The 20,970-nt window shown below is 46.5% G+C and overlaps 1 protein-coding gene across 3 annotated transcripts in view; it reads right to left on the reverse strand.

The window, feature by feature from the left end:
- The window catches only part of PPP1R1C (protein phosphatase 1 regulatory inhibitor subunit 1C), a 68,148-nt gene that overhangs the window by 14,270 nt on the left and 32,908 nt on the right, over positions 1-20,970 (reverse strand). For 2 of the 3 annotated variants that reach the window (XM_083152155.1, XM_083152153.1), the window contains exons 3-5: positions 16,416-16,453; positions 14,689-14,743; positions 10,389-10,544 (exon numbers count right to left, since the gene is read on the reverse strand). In XM_083152155.1, coding sequence (XP_083008281.1) covers positions 10,389-10,544; positions 14,689-14,743; positions 16,416-16,453 — 249 coding nt within the window. The remainder of the gene's footprint in view (positions 1-10,388; positions 10,545-14,688; positions 14,744-16,415; positions 16,454-20,970) is intronic. The other variant, XM_083152154.1, reaches the window with a different exon arrangement.

The raw sequence follows: 20,970 nt of genomic DNA on the forward strand, positions 1-20,970 counted from the left end.
CCCCGTACCGCCATAACAAATACCCCCCCGGAATCTCACTGCGCATATGTAAGTGACGGGGGCGGCGGACCTGTACAGGCCACGCAGGTTCCCTTTGGAGGGGAGGAGAGCAGCAGCAGCGGCTGGAGGCAGCAGCTGGAGGGGGAGAGAGCAGGCTGCAGCAGGAGACAACTTGAGCCGCCCAGGCCAGCCAGCACTGCACGGTGAGTTGTACTGTGCTGCCGCTGGCACTATGGGGGCATATCTGGCACTGTGGGGGGGGGGGCATATCTGGCACTGTGGGGGGCATACCAGGTACTGTGGGGGCATACCAGCACTGTGGGGGCATATCTGGCACTGGGGGCATAGCTGGCACTGTGTGGGCGTATCTGGCACTGTGGGGGCATATCTAGCACTGTGGGGGCATATCTGGCACTGTGGGGGCATATCTGGCACTGGGGGCATATCTGGCACTGTGTGGGCATATCTGGCACTGTGGGGGGCATATCTGGCACTATGGGCATATCTGGCACTGGGGGCATATCTGGCACTGTGTGTGCATATGTGTGGCACTGTGGGGGCATATTTGGTACTGTGTGGGCATATGTGTGGCACTGTGGAGGCATATGTCTGGCACTGTGGGGGCATATCTGGCACTATGGGCATATCTGGCACTGGGGGCATATCTGGCACTGTGTGGGCATATGTGTGGCACTGTGGGGGCATATTTGGTACTGTGTGGACATATGTGTGGCACTGTGGAGGCATATGTCTGGCACTGTGGGGGCATATCTGGCACTGGGGCATATGTGTGGCACTGTGTGGGCATATGTCTGGCACTGTGGGGGCATATCTGGCACTGGGGGCATATGTGTGGCACTGTGTGGGCATATGTGTGGTACTGTGTGGGCATATGTGTGGCACTGTGGAGGCATATGTCTGGCACTGTGGGGGCATATCTGGCACTGGGGGCATATGTGTGGCACTGTGTGGGCATATGTGTGGCACTGTGGGGGCATACTTAGCACTGTGGGGGCATATCTGGCACTGTGGAGGCATATTAGTAATGGGCATCAGTTGTGCGGCAGCGGCACAATGGGTAGTATGGTGTGCGGCATAATGTGTAATGGGCGTTATGGCATGGGTAATATGTATTGGGTGTGTGACGCGTAACAGGCATTACTGTGTAAATTTTGTCCATGTGCCTTGTAGTTTATCTGGCTCCTACATTTTGTGTGCAGGATGCAATGCACAAGTCCAGGGCCGGCGCTACCCACTCAGCAGCTCCTGCAAAGCAGGGAGGCGCCATGCTGTAAAGGCGCTGTCTCACTCCCTGCTCTGCTAAAGCTGCCTCAGCCCTCACTGTCACTGCCTCCTGCACGCTGCCCGCAGCACCTGTCTGAGATCGGGTGGGCAGCAGTATAAAGATCTGTTCCTTGCACAGTGAGTGCACACAGCCTACATCCTGTTAGATTGCAGCGCTCAGCGCCTGTCTCCGCATACACTGCTTAGTGTAAGACTTACAGTCTTCCCTTTCCCCCTTGCAGCCAACGTAGTTAAGCGTCACCCTGAGTGACAGGTCGCTTAAGCGAATAGCAGGGCAGAGACCCCTGACCCTGCTGGCAGCGTTACTCTTTCCTGTGAGGAAGTCCCCGCGTTAGAGTGTGCCTCAGATCGTGTGTGACTCCGTCCATGCTGTTTGTAGCTCCACGTGCACCGGAGCGCATAGGAGCAAGCCCCGCTGTAAACCCGTTACCAGCGTGACCTTTTGCACAGGGAGATCAGTCATCATTGGCGGCAGCGAGACTGGGAGAGATACCGCAGCGTAAACCAGCAGACTGTCATTTACCCTGCACGCGCCAAAACGCTACAGCTAAGTAACAACCAGAGACTGTCGTTACCAAATGTACAAGTTGTATTACTGCTTGAAGTTAACACATGAAGTACTGTTGTAACCTACAAGCCTGCCACTTGAATAAACCCTTCAAACTGGTTATATCTTCTAAGTGTGAGGTCTAACAACCACACTGCACGTACTTATATACACTCTGCCAATAGGTTATGGGCCCAGCACGTCACGTGCGCGAAGATTAACCCCCTGAAGACAAAGTGCTAGCGCAGTACATAAAAGAACACAAAGGAATTATTTCTAAATTGCCATTTGTGGAAGAGTTAACGAGAATGCACAGTACAGGGCATAGCATGAACTTTCCAAAGCTCAAAGGCTCAGAGAATTACACTACATGGAAGTTCGCTATGGAAATGCAGCTTAAGAGGGAGAAGCTATGGAAAGTCACAATAGCCCCAGGAGAAAGTCCAAACCCAGAAGAGGTAGACAAGGCCATTGGCACAATAGGCCTGGCTGTGGAGCAGCATGTTTATTCTACTATCTGTGGGAAGGAGTCCGCTAAGGACATGTGGACAACTCTACAAGGTGCTTATGAAAATAAAGGCTTAATGAGAAGGATAAGTCTGAGACGCACACTGTATGGAACAAAATTGAATGCATGCAAGGACATGAACGATTATATTGATAAAATACTATCGATAGCTCAGCAATTGGCGTGTGTAGGAGCAAAAGTGGATGAGGAAGAAGTAGCAATGGTAATGCTGCAGAATTTGACAGAGGAATTTGACTTTCTGGTTGTCGCACTAGAGTCAAATGAGACCAAGCTTACAACTGAAGTTGTGAGAGCCAAACTACTACAGTTCCAAGAGAGAATCCACAAGGATGCCATAGCTGAAGGTTCTGCCTTAGTAGCAAAGGGTGCGAAACCCAAGAAATGCACATTCAAATGTTATGTGTGCCACAAAGTAGGGCACAAGGCTTCAGAATGCAGGCTGAAGAACACTAGTGACATGCACAAGCGGCATGATAAGAAGAACGAGTCAGCACTGAATGTAACAGACAAGCCAAGGAGGGATCTCTGGTACATGGACTCGGGAGCTTCTAGACACTTCAGCTGCAACAAGGAGTGGTTCAATTCTTTAACACAGTGTAACCCCACAACAGTTACCGGGATTGGTGAAAAGATCCTTACTGCTTCAAGTGTTGGGACAATCACAGTGAGACTAAGAATTGAGGGACAGACAGTAGTCACAGATATCCAAGACGTCCTGTATGTACCAGAATTGGGAAGTAACCTCATCGCTATCAGCGTACTCGAGGCAAAAGGCTACAGAGTCCAGTTTGCAAAGGGCAAGTGCATGGTGCATAATGAAAGAGGGACTGTAATTGCTTCAGCAACCCGATGCAACCAACTATACGTCCTAGACACAGATGAATGTGTAGCTTTGGCAGCCTCTGCTGAAAATGAGTCCATGGAGCTCTGGCACAGACGTTTGGGACACTTATGATATGATAATGTCCAGAAATTAGCTGATGGGATGGCAACAGGAATCACAGTGAAAGACACCGGAAGACCTGTGTGCGAGAGTTGCATAAAAGGCAAGCAGACCCGCAACCCATTTCCCAAGTCAGCAGGCAGAGCAGAAACACAACTAGCTCTGGTGCACACAGATGTGTGCGGACCAATGGAAGAGGAGAGCAAAGGATACAGGCTCTGGGATGCAGAGAACAGAAGTCTTCTGAAATCAAGAGATGTGATATTTCAAGAAACAGCATCACCCACAAAAGCAAAAGAGCAAGAAAAGCAAGCACTAGTAGAGGTATGTGAAATAGAAAGCATACCTGCAACAGAAAATACTGAAGAAGGAAGCGAACCAACTAAAAGAGCTTCTGTGAGAAGAAACAAGGGCATACCAGCCAGAAGATATGAGGAAGAATATGCGAATATTGCTTTCAGTGAACCTCAGAGTATTCAAGAAGCGAAAGCGTGCAGTGATTGGGCGAAATGGAAATCTGCAATAGACACAGAGTTATCAGCACTGAGAGAGAACGATACTTGGACCATAGTAAATAGGCCAAGCAACCGCAAGACAGTCAAGAACAAGTGGGTCTTCTGCAAGAAGTTAAATTCAGACGGAGAAGTTGCCCGTTACAAAGCCCGTCTTGTTGCTAAGGGATACACACAGAGATCCGGAATTGACTATGGGGAGATATACTCACCTGTTGCGAGGTATAACACTCTCAGATTAGTAATTGCAGTCGCCACTTTACAAGACTTACTGCTATACCAATTAGACTTCGATTCAGCGTTTCTAAATGGAGAACTACTTGAAGAGATCTATATGGAATCACCAGATCATTATGATGAGAATGAACTTCAGACAGAGAAAGTGTGTCTTCTGAAGAAATCCATATATGGCCTAAAGCAGAGTGGTCGTTGCTGGTACATAAAATTGGACACAGTACTGCTTGAAATGAATTTTATTAGATCAGAGACTGACCACTGCCTTTATCACAAAACTCTGGGAGAAAAGTTGTTCATCATAGCAGTCTATGTGGATGATATACTTATAGCAGGTCACGAAGATCACATCACAAGTGTGAGAGATCAACTGAAACAGAGATTCAAGTTGAAAGACTTAGGTCCAGCCAATCATCTGTTGGGCATGAGGATTGTTCAAAACTTGCAAAAGGGAACAGTCACAGTCGACCAACAAACGTACATCGAGGCAACAATCTTGAAGTATGGGATGGCAGACTCCAAGTCAGTGAATACACCAATTGACAAAAGCGTCAAGATTACAAAAGGTATGTCACCAACCACACAAGAAGAAATAGAGGAAATGCAAGATGTTCCTTACAAGAACGTGGTTGGAAGTCTTATGTATGCAAGTATTGGAACTCGTCCAGACATCACTCATGCAGTCAGTCGGGTGAGCCAATTTGCAATAAATCCTGGAAGACAACACTGGATCGCAGTGAAGAGGATTCTGAGATACCTAAAAGGTACAAGTTCCTTGAAATTAAAATTCGCCAAGACAAGCAATTCAAATTTGAAAGTCTTCTGCGATGCCGACTGGGGAGCAGATGAAGATGATCGTCGTTCCCACACCGGTTACCTGTTCACACTGGCCGGAGCAGCAGTTAGTTGGGCGAGTAGAAAACAACCGACCGTTGCTCTCTCAACAACCGAGGCCGAATACATGGCTCTTACAGAGACATCAAAAGAAGCACTCTGGATCAAAGAGACTTTGTGTGAGTTAGGTCTACTTTATGAAGAAGAGACTATCAGTATCGCATGTGATAACAGGGGAGCAATAGATCTTTCCTGTACTACCAAGCACCATGGAAGGTCAAAGCACATCGCGATAAGACATCACTTCATCAGAGAACTAGTGGAGAACAAGTCCATCGATGTTGAATACATTGCAAGTGAACAGAATGTCGCTGACATGCTTACTAAAGGACTGTCGGGAAACTTGCTTACTAAGTTCGTGAAGGACTGTGGACTTGTCTAAGTTCAAAAATGTTGATTTGAAGTTTTTGATGTTCTGAATGTCTTTTTCTCTCTAACCATATTTTCGGTTACAGGTATTACAAAAGGACAAAGCATTGTATTGAGTTCTTTTATGTAGCCGAAGACAGCCTTAAGCGAGGGGGAGTGTTAGATTGCAGCGCTCAGCGCCTGTCTCCGCATACACTGCTTAGTGTAAGACTTACAGTCTTCCCTTTCCCCCTTGCAGCCAACGTAGTTAAGCGTCACCCTGAGTGACAGGTCGCTTAAGCGAATAGCAGGGCAGAGACCCCTGACCCTGCTGGCAGCGTTACTCTTTCCTGTGAGGAAGTCCCCGCGTTAGAGTGTGCCTCAGATCGTGTGTGACTCCGTCCATGCTGTTTGTAGCTCCACGTGCACCGGAGCGCATAGGAGCAAGCCCCGCTGTAAACCCGTTACCAGCGTGACCTTTTGCACAGGGAGATCAGTCATCATTGGCGGCAGCGAGACTGGGAGAGATACCGCAGCGTAAACCAGCAGACTGTCATTTACCCTGCACGCGCCAAAACGCTACAGCTAAGTAACAACCAGAGACTGTCGTTACCAAATGTACAAGTTGTATTACTGCTTGAAGTTAACACATGAAGTACTGTTGTAACCTACAAGCCTGCCACTTGAATAAACCCTTCAAACTGGTTATATCTTCTAAGTGTGAGGTCTAACAACCACACTGCACGTACTTATATACACTCTGCCAATACATCCCGCCCGCAGTGCCTGTCTGACAGCGGGCAGCAGTATGGAGAGGCTGAGCAGCTCTCTGCACCGCGCACACACTGTCCTCCTCCTATGACCTGCCCCCTCTTCCTCACGGACACTTGCGTTGAGGCATGTAGCGCCTGCAACATTTTGCGGACACAGCACTGAGATGGTCTATGCATACATGTACATGCAGCAGAGATCTCCATAGGATCGCATGTTGCATACGCTCCCACAATCGGGCTGCAGCTTGTTGCAATGGCAATGTGAAAGGGCGCAAAATGTATGGTTTGCAGGAGGGCGCCGTACACCCTAGCACCGGCCCTGCACAAGTCCAAACAGAAATGTCATCGTGTTCTAAAGTTTTGTCATGTAGCCACTCCCCCTAGTGTCATATGACCATGCCCCTGACCACGCCCATTTTTCGAAGTACCACTATGTCATTTTTTCTACTTTCACCGCTGGGCAACCCTGCTGTGTGTGTGTGTGTGTGTGTGTGCGCGTGTGTGGAGAGGTGGTCCTGTAGACTTCTCTGGCCTACTGGGGGGTTGGGAGCATGACATGATTTTTGGAAGCCTCCCAGCCAATCCAGGAGATGGTTTAGGCCTATTTAAGAGGCCATGGACTTCCAAGGCTTCATATAATCATTTTGACAATTAACTATTCATGTTTTCACATGCAGTATTTGCTGATATTAATTGAATATAAGCAGGAATTGTTACTTTACCATTCCCGTGTCTATTTTAGATTTTATTAATAAATACTTTACTATGTTACTCTGTGATTGATGTATTATTAAGCACCACTTGGTTTGTGCTGTTCTTTTTTTATATATATATTGAAGGTTGGTATCCCTCCCCCTAGTGGCTGCTGATGTGTGTGTGTTTATATATATATATATATATATATATATATATATATATATATATATATATATATATACACATCTTCGACCAGGCACGTTCAAACTATGTCCCTCCAGCTGTTGTGAAATTACAAGTCCCATCATGCCTTGCCACAGTTTTGCTATTAGGGAATTCTAAATCTATGGCAAGGCATGCTGGGATGTGTAGTTTCACAACAGTTGGAGGGCCGTAGTTTGGACATGCCTGGTCGACCATCACCCACTCTAGAAGACACAATAAATATAACATCTATGGTCTACCTGCAAAAACTGCCAGTATTTACCCTGCATAGAAAAAAATATAAATGTATTTGCTCCCGTTGCATGGCAACATGGTTTGTGTCAGACGCAAAGTTACTTGCTTTTCTGCTATACTGAATCTAGCCCTCTGTACTGTATTTTTCATGGAGCGGTCTCACTCCTCCCACTTTGTGCAAACTCCACCTCTTTTCTAAAAGAATATTTATCATCACTTGGCTAGAGATAAAGTGGAGAAAGATAAACTGCCAACCCTTCAGATTCTGAAATTTTCAAGGTTATAAAATGAGCTGATTGGCTTGTACTTTAATAATGTGTGCCCTAAGTAACAACCAATCAGCTTCTGCAATTTTAAAGGCTGTGTTTGAAAAATGGCAGTTATATATTTCTATGTTATCTCTCTCTGAGTATTGATAAATATATAAACAGAATGGAAATCTAGACATATGCGTGCACGTTCCACATATGCGTGCACGTTCCACATCATTCGATGGTCGCCGACCATCGACTGATGTGGGTGTTCCCCCGCAGCCTGCGAATGGATGTTTATGTTAAATATCCATTCCCAGCTTGTGCCTGGGAACGCACGCTACGAGGGGGGGGGGGCAAGCGGCCCGGCATTTGCCGGACGGGGTTTGGTGGACTTGCAAGGCTGAGAATTCGCAGCCTTGTGAAAACCAGAATAACCCCCATAATCTGGTTGGTTGCTATGGGCAACATCACTAGTTTTCATTTTTAGAAGCTTTAACAAATTTACACCTACAACTACTCTTTTCCCCACATTTAAAGTAGTTTTGATGAACAGAAGCAACAGCTTTCTGGGCTTTACTATTATTATGAATATAAAATAGTATGTGTTATATAGGTACTTGTAAATAATAAATAAAAACCATTTCAAAACAAAAAGATATCATTTACAAATGAGTGTAAAACATTTCAAATGAATACTAACATTATAATTGACATTCCTCAAAAGTAAAATGTGCAATAGGTACAAGTTAATAATATTTTACACCAAAATAAAAATGGAAATATTTACTGTAGTGGGACCCAACCTCAGTAATACGTTATAAATAAAATATTCTCCCAGCATGCAATCTGCTCATCCATCCATCCCTGCTGACTGCTATTGACTACAATTACAGTATACAGGGTCAGGGCAGAAAATGGGAAATATCCCAGTCTAGCAGTGGTTCTCAACCTTGGTCCTCAAGTACCCCCAACAGTGCATGTTTTCCATGTCTCCACATAGATCTTGTCTCCATATGGATCTTTTATGTGTCATTGAGTAATGAGTGCACCTGTGCACCCACTGGGTGACCTAGAAAACGTGAACTGTTGGGAATACTTGAGAAACGAGGTTGAGAATCACTGGTCTAAGGCATGACAGAGGTGGTGACTGAGCATTTTCTGGATGCCAGCCGGACAATCGAGGGGCAGCGAGGGGCAGTGGCTGAATCACACAGTGCCCCAAAATAATGGCCCCAGGATTGGCTTCACAGCTCGGCTGCGCAGCCAGGGGGCAGCCGTTATTGTGCAAGTGCTTCGGTGTTTGCATCACGGGGAAGTTCACAAAATGACACTCTGCATATGTATCATAAACGATCCTCTAGAACTTTAAGTAGTTCCTCACCACATCACTCATCAAGCAATGGTTCTCTGTTCCCAGACCTGTCACTCTGTGCCACATGCATTTCTGTAATGCACCAGTCTTAAGCTGTGTACACATGCTTAGATTTTTCCCTGTTTTCGATTCGATTTTGCTTATAGAAGCAAAATCGAATCCACATCGAATGGCTTTTAAGACACTTTCGATCTGCATTCGATTCGATGCGCGCTCCCGTTTTCTGAAAATCAAATGGAAAAATCTACTGTGCAGTCAAGGAAATCTCGAATTCGATCCAGTAAATCGAATGAGTACATTGTGCCTACATTGTGAAATCGAAATCGAATCGAATGCAAAAGTACAGATCTAATGCCAAATCGAATGGGATGATCTAATGCCAGATCTAATAGAAAATCAAATCTAAGGGGGGGTACACACCAGAACGATTAGGGCTCAATTCCATCAATCTGGATCCAATTCCGACCGATTGGATGCAGATTGTATGTAGATTGGGCATGTTTAGGTCCAATTCCGATCCGATTCCAATCCGATGCGCGTCCCCGCTGTCGTTTGGTCGTTTTACAGATCCTACCTGCTGCAGTGAGGATCTGTAAAAGATCCATTCAACTGGATACAGACTCAGATCGGATTGGGATCAGATTGGATGCAGATCGTTAGCAGATTGTTAGCAGATTGTGTGCTCCAACAGATCGTGCGAAAATCACACAATCTGCTAACGATCTACTAACAATCAGGATCGTTCTGGTGTGTACCTGGCCTAACATCAAATCTAAAGCAAATCTAAGCGTGTGTACAGGGCTTTAGATGTATGTGCAGTAGTACATAAAATGCCCACATTCCCTTTTACAAAGTACAGGGGAACAGTTCAACTAAATCAATAAAAAATAAAAAAAAACATTGTCTCCCATATGAAAAAAGCAATCACACTGGTTCCCACAGGTAATAAAAATAAAATTAATCGGCCTTCAGATGAAAACGTGAGACCAGTGAATAACAATTGAACAGGTGGTGGTGTAGGAACACTGGTGTGGACATCTCTAGCTCTGGTGGCACACTCGAGAACACTTCATGGCACACTAGTGGGAGTTCATAGTGAGTTCACAGTGGTTGAAAAAAGCTGTACTAATTAATAAAAGTTAACGTACGCACTATAGGCCCAACTCAGACTTACCAGCAGAAGTACAGAAATCGCTATTGGGTGTGCACTTCTGCACCGGGATGCCCATGAGAGAGCCCTGATACCATTGGAGGGGGTGGCGAAGGACCATATTGTGGGAGCGGCGTGGACAGCGCCTGCATGTCCAGACTGCTTGGGTGTGGGGAGCATCTGGCTGCCTGATGTCGCAAGCAGCCGATGCGGCCCAAAACAGGACTGGCCTGCGCCTTACTTAATTGTAAGGTCCCCATATTCTGTGTCAGTGCCCAATAGGGCCCATTCATTGTGGGGGGAAACCACTTTGTATTTTTTAACTTTTCTCCACTTAAATTATTTTCTCCATTGATAATCTGGACATACTACCTGGAAAAAGCGGCAAGTCAAGATGATATGGAGTATCCTTCCTCCTAGGTTTTGGAAGAAGTTCCGTGCTCTCGGTTACTGTTGGCAGATGTGACATGCCGGGAGACTGATGCCTGTCATCAGTATAAATAAAAGATTTTGCCTGCTCAAAGCTGCCTGCACATGCAATAAAGCAAATTAAAACACAAAATAAAACACAGCAAATAAAAATGAAATTCTAATCTGCTTTATAAGACTACAAGATATATAAAATAATAAAATGTGATAATTTATTTTGAAGGCTGCATATGAATGGTACTGTACTGCTGTTTCATTCTAGGACAGGAAGCAAAGCAGCATTTATTTAAACCTGCAGGCATCACTGGTTGAAAGCTGCCAACCAAAACAGCAGGCATCACTGGTTGAAAGCTGCCAACCAGAACAGCAGGCATCACTGGTTGAAAGCTGACAACCAAAACAGCAGGCATCACTGGTTGAAAGCTGCCAACCAGAACAGCAGGCATCACTAGTTGAAAGCTGCCAAACAGAACAGCAGGCATCACTGGTTGAAATCTGACAACCAGAACAGCAGGCATCACTGGTTGGAAGCTGACAACCAGAGCAGCAGGCATCACTGGTTGAAAGCTGCCAACCAGAACATCAGGCATCACTAGTTGAAAGCTGCCTACCAAAACAGCAGGCATCACTGGTTGAAAGCTGCCAACCAGAACAGCATGCATCACTGGTTGGAAGCTGCCAACCAAAACAGCAGGCATCACTAGTTAAAAGCTGCCAACCAGAACAGCAGGCATCACTGGTTGAAAGCTGCCAACCAGAACATCAGGCATCACTAGTTGAAAGCTGCCAAACAGAACAGCAGGCATCACTGGTTGAAAGCTGCCAACCAGAACAGCAGGCATCACTGGTTGAAAGCTGCCAACCAGAACAGTAGGCATTACTAGTTGAAAGGTGCCAAGCAGAACTGCAGGCATCACTAGTTGAAAGCTGCCAAACAGAACAGCAGGCATCACTGGTTGAAAGCTGCCAACAAGAATAGCAGGCATCACTGGTTGAAAGCTGCTAGCCATAGCAGCAGGCATCTCTGGATTAAAGCTGCCAAACATATCAGCAGGCATCACTAGTTGAATGCTGCTAAATCGAACAGCAGGCATCACTGGTTGAAAGCTGCTGTGCTTTTTGTCCTAGGGTAAAGCTGCCAGAGTGGAGAGTATGGCTAAAAAAAAAACTGCTAGGCTGGAAATTAGCATGCTTCACAGACATTGGAGCAAAAATTAATGAAGCGGGTTGGTAAATAAGTCTTAAACTTGTTATCAAATATGTCTCTGTATATTAGCCTTGGCACCAAATATGTATCAATATATTGTACTTGGTACTACAGGTGTGGCTCTAAAAAAACCATTATGTACCTGGATTGAGCCGAGTGGTGCCGCTACCCAAAGAGCAGAGCCTAGGGATTGGGAACATCGCTAACCCTTAGCACCACCAGGTGCCTTCAGGCCTAGGGCGGGATGTACTAAGGTGATGTACTAACCCCGCCGCCACGATACCGCATAGTAGGGTATCGCCACCTTTGGGTGGCGATACCCTATAGAAACCTATGGGCTTCTTTTCGCCGCCCAACACCACCAATGCAAATCCGCCGACCCCCCTGTCCCCCTCCCTCTGGCTTACCTTAGTCCAGGTCCTCCTGGACCCGGAAGGTAAGCCCTTCCTCCCCTTGGTAAAGCAGCCGAACGTCCTTCCGGCTGCAGGGGGAGGAGGAGGCGCTGGGGACAGCCTGCTTAGTTGTCCCTGGCGTGAGGGGAGAAGCAGGCGGCAGGGAGATGGCGGAACCCCCCCGCACACCACAGTACAGGTATCGCGGGGGTCACCACACCGCCATGCCAGCCACATATGTTAGTACATATGCGCTGGCATCGCGGCGGCGGGTGGCGATGTATTTTAATACATCCCGCCCCTAGAGAGCTGCCAGGAGTGTCCTTAGAAAGTTCTGAATACCGGTGCAGTGCCGCTCCTTCATGGTGATGCGGTTCTGCCCCTTCATGATATCACGTGTTAGCGATATTAACGTGTTGCACAGGCCAATATATCACCCTGCTAAGGCCCTGCTCTGCATAGTAGACTTGGCAACATATATGTCTCAATGGAACAGATGTATGAAGCCTGGTAAAGTGAGAAGGCGGTGATAAAGTGGAAGGTGATAACGCACCAGCCAATCAATTCCTAACTGACAATTTTTAAGCACATTTGATTGGCTGGTGCATAACTGTATCACCTTCCTCAAAATATCCACTAAAAATGCCAGTGTCGCTCACATGTCAAATACAGCCAAGCCAATTTATTGAAGTTTAGTTAAATATTACACCCAAAAAAAGAACAGTCGCTGTGAGCGGCGCTGGAATATTTAGCGGATATTTTGAGGATCTCTCACAGCAATGTTGGCACTCAAAGGATTAATGCAATACCTGCCAACTTTCAGAAGCAGGGCAGTGGGACTCCTGGCCACCACGTACCTGCATGCTCCCGGTAAGGTGGTGTGGCCTATGAAAAGGGGGCGTGGGTTCATGGGTATGATATAGCTCCAGTGAGTCACGGCTCCCGATGACATCATTCTTGGGGCATGGCCAGCATGACTCGGGGAATAGAGCTGTGTGCGCACAGCATCTATTCCCTGCTGAGAAGTGGGTGACAGGGGGACTCCAAACTGCCCCCCACCCCCACTGTGAGACACTGCCGGCTGTGGATGGGACGCAGGACCGTCCCCAAAAAAACCGGGACAGTTGGGAGGTATGTTTAATGTCATGTACTAAGTATTAAGGGGATTATGACAGAAAACAAATAGCAGAAGACGGAAGGTAGAATGGGCAGGCCCAGGTGAATTTACAATGTAGGAGGTAATGGGATCACGTGACACAAATATCATGGATTAGCAATGGCAGAAGTTATAGAGCATCTGGGCCCCCAGTGGCGTTGCTATAGGGGTGTAGGCCATACCCAATTGTCATAAGCAATCAGGATAAGCAATCAGGATGTTATAATAACATAAGCCACTTTTGGAGACATATGACAATACATTATAAACTGGAATTACAGTATTTCTACACTGAACTTTAAGCATTAATTTACTCTTTAAGACCAGCATGGATGATTTGTTCATATGCTCTAAAGAGAGTATGCGATTTATCATTTACTCATCATACATTTCTTACTTATTCCAGTTCAGTGATGAGTGATGAGTCTGACAACACGTGTTTCGCACCTAGCAGTGAGGCCGGGGGGTGTGGGGCGGCAGCGAGGGACTGCACCCTGGACCTGGGAATTCTGCAATGACGCGGTTGTGAGGGGCGGTCAGCGGATGTCAGCGGCCTGTCTGCTTCCCGTACAGGGAGTCCACAGATCTAAGATACCACAGAGTTGTCTTAGATCTACGAGCTCTTCCAAAAATCATACAATGGTCGGCGACCATTGAATGATTTTGTGCCCACACACAAAGCTGCGAATGGATGTTTATGCAAAACATCCATTTGCATGCCTATGGTGGAATGCGGCATTCGAGGGGGGTGGCCGTGTGGGTGGCGGGCGGCGTTTGGTGGACTTGCACAACTGCAAATTTCGCAGCTTTGCATGTCAAACAGAATAAGGTCCCATTTATCAGGGGGATTCAATTAGCCTTTTTTTCACTTTATCAAGATTTTTCTTTCCTAAATACATTTATCCACCATATTTTGCATCCAGAAATGTTTCATTTTCAGATGAAAGGACACAGAATCAGTGATAGGTTCATGGACCTATGTATTTTCCAGTCGTGATCTCGAAAACGGGGCTGATTAGCGTTGATTGTCTTTTCCTGAAGTGTCGGCTTCGGGTCTAATTGAATAGCCCCACTATTTTATTCTAAGGTTGCATGGCCATTCCTCCTGCTATTAGGCCACACCCCTGAAAAGTACCTCAGCCCAGCCAGGCTCTCTACTACCCTCTGCTGCCCTGTGTGTTTGCGTGTGTATTAGCCATGTGATTCCCTCATAGTCCTGGATTGCCATTCTGCCAATATGGAATAGGCTAGGCCACAGAGACACGCAGATCATAAGCCATGATGTGTGAATGGCGACAACACGATAACATTAATAACCAGAGGATATTGGGGTACAAACAAGATCAAAACATTATCTGACTGATCAATATTTGTTATCAATGAACAAAGAATAAAAGTAGTGAAAAAAGGCAACAAAACTCATTTAATGAAATAGATATCAGTAAGAGTTAATAATACATAGAACATTGAACAGTACCTGGACAGTACCTTTCATGGTCGGGCCTGAGTAGACACTTTGCTTCCTCTGTTTGGGAGAAACGTTCTAGGGTTAAAATATAAAATAAGAATGTGTTCACAATGGCAATATTCATTTGTAGATTTATAGGTTCTAGAGTAGCTGAGAAAAGACATCTACTGGGGAAGGTAAGGGGGTTATTCTGGTTGATTCGCAAAGGCTGCGAATTCTCAGCCTTGCGAGTCCGCCAAACCCCGCCTTGCGAATGGTGGCCTGGCCGCCACCCATATGCAAGGGCGATTCGCTTGCAGAGCCTGTGAATGGATATTACACAGCAACATCCATTCGCAGCCTTGGGGGCTCCTCCCACATCATTCGATGGTCGGTGACCATCGAATGATGGCGAAGGCGCACGCATATAAAAGTGACTCTATGCGTGGATGCTCATGAGGAAGTGGGCGGGCAGCTGACATCCGGTGAGGTCAGCTGCCCGCCTCCACCACCCGCGTCATCGGCCCATTAGCATGAGAACGCCCACGAAACGTTCCCATATGCAAACGGACCGCCCCACGCCCCTCTCCGCCCAGACTTGGGCATATGCACATGCGCAGAAATGACATACACAACCATCGATGCCCTTGAGAAGATTCTGGTCCATTTGAACAAACCAGAATAAGGGCCTAAGTCCATTCAATGTGCATGAGAACTGTGTGTTTTTCTCTCTTTAATTAAGAATGAACATTTTGTGTGGTGTACCTGTATAAGGTTTTTTGATCAATGGGTTCCAATAAAATTATAGTAAAAGACCCAACCTATAACAGCTTCTTGGTGCACTGCATGTAATATAATAATGAAAAACCGTCCCCATCCCACGGGATGCATAAAAAGTACAGTAGTAGCATAAATACAGGAGACAATGGAAGGCAGTTGCCTCCAAGCACCAGCTGTGAAGGGGGCACTCTGACACCCTCCATTGCTCCCGGTTGGGCTTTATGTACTTCAGATGAGGCATAAGCAGGGAGCCCAGGAGGAATGTGCCACTGTCCTCTGTCCCTCTGACTGGGTGCAGCTAAGGTGGTGAGAGTGAATGTAAAGGGGAAGGGTGAATATAAAAATCAGAAGGAAGGCAGGACCCTCTCCTACAGCATCCAGCACCTATGGAGAGAGACTTACTCTTGAAAGCACAGTTCCCCCCACTCTAACGTCCCATCCTCCTATCAGCTGTGCATAGGGCACAGCCAGCTGCACAGGGGTACTGGCCCTTGTGGGCCCTCCTTACAAGGCCAGGACCATTTAATTAGTACCCCACACCCTACCATTCGGTGGCCTTATAGAGAGTGTGAGCCATGGTGCTCCAGGATGGGGTGCTGGTAGTGAATTTGGGGGACACCAACAACTATTTCACCTCCAGGCCAACAAATATTTCACCTTCGGGATCCAACTATAATGGCCGACTACCAGTTCATGAATACATTATATGCATTGTGCACCTCCAAAACAAATGTTTTACCACATTTGCTGTCCATAGATGCCCCGTGGTGCAAAACCAAGGAATTTTGCAGTGTGCCTCGAATGTTTTTTGAAAAATGACTTAAGCTTATATAGCATCAAATAACTGGTATGTAGATTATTAGGGCAGCCGCCATTACAGAGACGGCAACTGTGAGGAACCTGTCCCTGTTCCAAAACGTAACGCTAATTTACCTTTTAAATGACAAAACAAGGAAACACATGATGTGACACATAGCTGGTAACTTACCTCTTCATGTGTGCTGGTTGTCCTATTGTCATTTATTTCTAGATAATAAAAAATACATATATTATACCAAATTTATCAAAATCTGTCGACCGGCAGCCTACTTTACAGTACAGCTACATGTTATACATAACGATAAAAGGCAAATAATATAAAATAAACAGTTTTACACTTAAGGATTTTCTTCTTACAATAGTTTTGCTGTTTGATGCAGAATCACTCTAGTAAGAAAAAGAACCATTTTAAAAAGTAAAGAGCCCCGATTTATAAATCAGGTCTGGATCAAAAGCTCGACAGTTCAACAGTCAAAAGGTTCACCATTAGTGGTCGACAGGCAAAAGGTCAAAACAGCCAAAAGGTCAACAAGGACAAAAAGTTGACACAAGCAAAAAGGTCGACTTGGAAAAGGATGACATGATTTCTTTTTAAAATTTTTGGTGTCTATGTCGATAAATTTTGACATGGGCACTGTATAAGTATACCGCTGCGCTTGACATGCTTCGGGCAGGGTGCCTCAATAGGATGGTTAAGTATGAACGAGTCCATTTTTTTAAAGAAAAAAAAAAAGTTTAAAAAATCATGCCGACCTTTTCAGGTCAACATTAATTTTTGGCTTGTGTCGACCTTTTGTTCTTGTCGACATAATTCATGTGAAACTTTTTTGATGTATCGACCAATAGCAGGGTTGCCAACCCTACTGGAGTGGTCGGGAGGGTCCCGGAAATTGGGTCCGCCTCCCGGCCCCCTGGAAAGGGGGGCAAGTTTCCCGGAAAGCTGTTAGTCTCCCGTGACCCCCCTCCCCTCGTTAAGGGGTCAGTGGGACCAAATGACATGAATCGCTTAATTGTAGCCCATCGTCCACCGCTGTGCAATTCCTGAAATAAAGGTATTGCATGGTGGGGGTGTGGCCACATTGATGCAATCACAAGGGCCACGACCCCCAAACAGGACTTTCTCTCCGTTGTTCCGCCCCCACCTTGCCCCTTTTACTCCTGGCGGCAGCCCCGCCTCCCTTCCTCACTGAGCTGGCTGTCTGACCAATAATGGTGGAACTTTTGACTGCCGACCTAGACACTGTCGAGCATTCCACCGCATACCTCTAAATTATACATTAAGCCATAACCATGTTAAGGGATTCACATTGAAATATTTTTTTTTTTTTTTCCATCAATAAATTTTTATTGTAACAAAGTTTAAATGGGGTACAGAAAAGAAAGAGGGGGGAACTTTCAGGGGGGGGGGAGGGTTGGACATCAAAGATATAAATCAAATCTGATACAGTCATTACAAGGGCAAGACACAGTCTACATATGAACTAGACACGTCTGTAATATGACCTGTTCTACTACAACCGGTAAGCGATTTAGAAATATTTGGTGGGTAACATGGTTAAACTCAGAACACAGTACATCAATCAGACATCGATGGCATTAAAATTGTGAAGAGATGTGTATGGGGGAATCTAATGATCTGGTGGCTCATTCAAACTGAATTGGAGTGGGTCTGAAGGGGGTAACGGAGGGAGTAACTGAGCACCTGCTCCTTCCGTGGTATAGGTGTGCCATGGGAGCCAGCGGATGTGTGGGGAGTTTGGAGAAGAGGAGAATGGGATATAGTCTGTTTCCATAAGGAAATGGTGGTTGGTCTTCAGGGTGACCTGTATAACAGACGGAGGGAGGGGTTGTTTCCAGTGCTGGGCCAGATTTGCTCTTGCGGCAATAAGTATGTGGCCCAGAACATACCTTTTTTCTGGGGGGACTTCCTGAGGGTATAAGTGAAAAAGGGCCACGGATGGGTCAGGGAGGAGACGAAGTTTGAGCACCTTGGAAATGAGGGCGAAGACTTCGGACCAGTACTGAAGGATTTTGGGACAGGACCAGAATATATGATATATGTTGCCGACACAACCGCATAGCCTCCAGCATTGATTAGAGCAAGAAGGCCAGAAGGAGTGTAGGCGGTCTGGTGTTAGATATAGCCTGTTGATCAGTTTGATGTGCATCTCTGTGTGGTTTAAACAGCGAGACATTGTGTAAGAGGAGAGGAAGATTTGGCGCCATTGCGCAGGGGTAAATGTCCTATTTAGATCCGACTCCCATTTCATGTGGGGGGACGTTTTGGAGAAGACGACCGGGGTGACTAAGGTTTTATACCAGAAAGAGATGTCTCCTTTGGTGCAGGTCATGGAGGGTCTAGAGATGATCGACTGGGTGGAAGCATCAGGGGGAGAGTAGGAGGGGAGGTGTGCCTTCCACCAGTGCGCAATTTGTAAATAGTGGAAGTACTCAGAGGGGGGTAGGGAGAACTGTCTCTGAAGGGTGGGAAAAGGGCGAATGGAGCGAGAGTCTAATAAGTCTCCCAGGTTGGACACTCCTCGGGATCTCCATATTTTCAGATTGAGGTTAGGGATTAGTTTAGCGACTGTACTGATGGAGATGGTAGCTATTATGGCTGTCGAGGAGGGGAGTGTGGCTAGTAATTGGTCCCAAACCTGTAGGGTAGCCTTGGTGGACGGAAGAAGAGTTAGCTGGGGCGGTCTGACATTCTTTGGGATTCTGATTAAATCGGATAGTGGAATGTGGGGGGTCGAGGCTTGCTCGATGGTTACCCATCCAGTAGGGAAGTTGGTCTCATTGTAATATTTAATTGAGGCTAAGAGACATGCTGAGTGATAGCAGGCCAGGTCAGGAAGGTCCAACCCACCGAAAGCCCTAGGGAGTGACATCCTAGACCGGGCCATAGCAGGGGGTCTAGATGTCCATACATAGTTTGTCATCATGCGGGTGGCGAGCTGGATGGATTTCCTGGGGAATGTATAGGGAATAGTACGGAATAAATACATCAGTTTGGGAAGTAGGGACATTTTAAATGCTGCCATACGGCCTAGCCAGGAGATATCATATGCGAGCCATGATTTAGAGAGACTAGTCAGAGTGGCGAGGAGAGGGGTGAAATTTACCTCAAAGACATGGGTAGTATTTGGGGGGATGTAAATGCCCAGGTATTTAATGGAGGTGGGCTGCCAGTTGTATTTGTAGGTTGACTGTAAGGCGGGAAGGGAGCTAGTGAGGTTAATCGGTAGGGCGTCTGTTTTGGAGGTATTCAATTTATAGTAGGAAGCTGCACTATAGGAGGACAGTATGTTATGCAGGACAGGTAGTGATCTGAGAGGGTTCGTCACGAAGAGTAGCACATCGTCCGCGAAAAGGCTTAGTTTGTGGCGTAAGGGGCCTATCCGTACGCCAGGGAAGTTGGGATCATCTCTAATTGTTATGGCGAGGGGTTCTATTGAAAGGACAAAGATCAGGGGGGATAAGGGGCAGCCCTGTCTAGTTCCATTTGTGATCTTAAAAGGGTCGGAAAGGAAACCGTTGCTGAACACCCGGGCAGAGGGCGTGCTATAGAGTGTTAGGATTGAAGTGAGGATCTGGCCTCTAAAGCCAAAGCGCGACAGCACCTCTTGCATATAATGCCAATTCAGTCTGTCGAACGCTTTCTCAGCGTCGAGGGAGAGGAGGAGAAGATCTTGCTCTCCTGAAAGGGAATCAACTAAGTTGAATACCCTTCTGGTATTATCCGAGGCCTGGCGTCCTGGGACAAAACCTGTCTGATCCGGGTGTATCAGCAACGGGAGGAGCCTATTAATACGTAGGGCTATCAGTTTGGCAAAAAGTTTGATGTCGCAGTTAAGCAGCGCAATGGGGCGGTAGTTTTGGCAAGAAGACGGGTCTTTCCCTGCTTTCGGTACAGTCACTATGCGTGCTTCTAACAGTTCAGGGGGGGAGGAGCCATTTGTGGATAGTTCAGTAAAGAGGTCTGTTAAATGTGGGGTCAAGAGGTTTCCAAAAGTACAATAAAAGTCGGAAGTAAACCCGTCAGGGCCAGGGGCTTTGTTACGTGGGAGGGATTTAATGGTCGATAGAACCTCAGCCTGAGACCATGGGGCATTGAGAGAGTCAAGTTGTTCTGGGGTGAGGGAGGGGATTTTGATCTTGTCCAAGAAAGAGGAAATTGTTTCTTTAGAGGGTTGAGGTGTAGAGGGGTCCGAGGAGAGGTTATAGAGCTGGGAATAATAACGCGCGAATTGGTTGGCTATGTCTTTGGGGTTCATAAGTTTTTCCTTGTTGGGGGTGATTATGTGTTTAATCCTATTGCGGGCTTGTTGGGCCCGTAGTTTGCGAGCGAGCATTCTGCCGGATCTGTTACTTAGGAGGTAGAATTTTTGGCGCAGCCTATTTAAGGCGTGGGTTTGGGTGCGGGACAGGAGGAGTTTTTGGAGTTGGGAGCGCACTTCCGATATCTCTTTCTTCAAGGGCCTGGAGGGTGTCGCTTTGTTAAGGGACTCGAGTGCTACTAATTTGGATTCTAAATCTTGCTGTGTTTTGAGGGTTCTACGTTTGAGGTTAGCGCCTGCCTGAATAGCCGCTCCTCTTGTAACCGCCTTAAGGGCACACCAGTGGTTAATTGTGTTGGTATCTTGGGGAGAGTTGTGCTCAGTATACGTCTGGATAGCTTCTAGGATGGTGGCCTTGGCGATAGGGTCTTTTAGAAGGTGTGG

The sequence above is a fragment of the Crinia signifera genome, chromosome 7, assembly GCF_055691185.1.
Source record: "Crinia signifera chromosome 7, ASM5569118v1, whole genome shotgun sequence".
Lineage (NCBI taxonomy): Eukaryota > Metazoa > Chordata > Amphibia > Anura > Myobatrachidae > Crinia > Crinia signifera.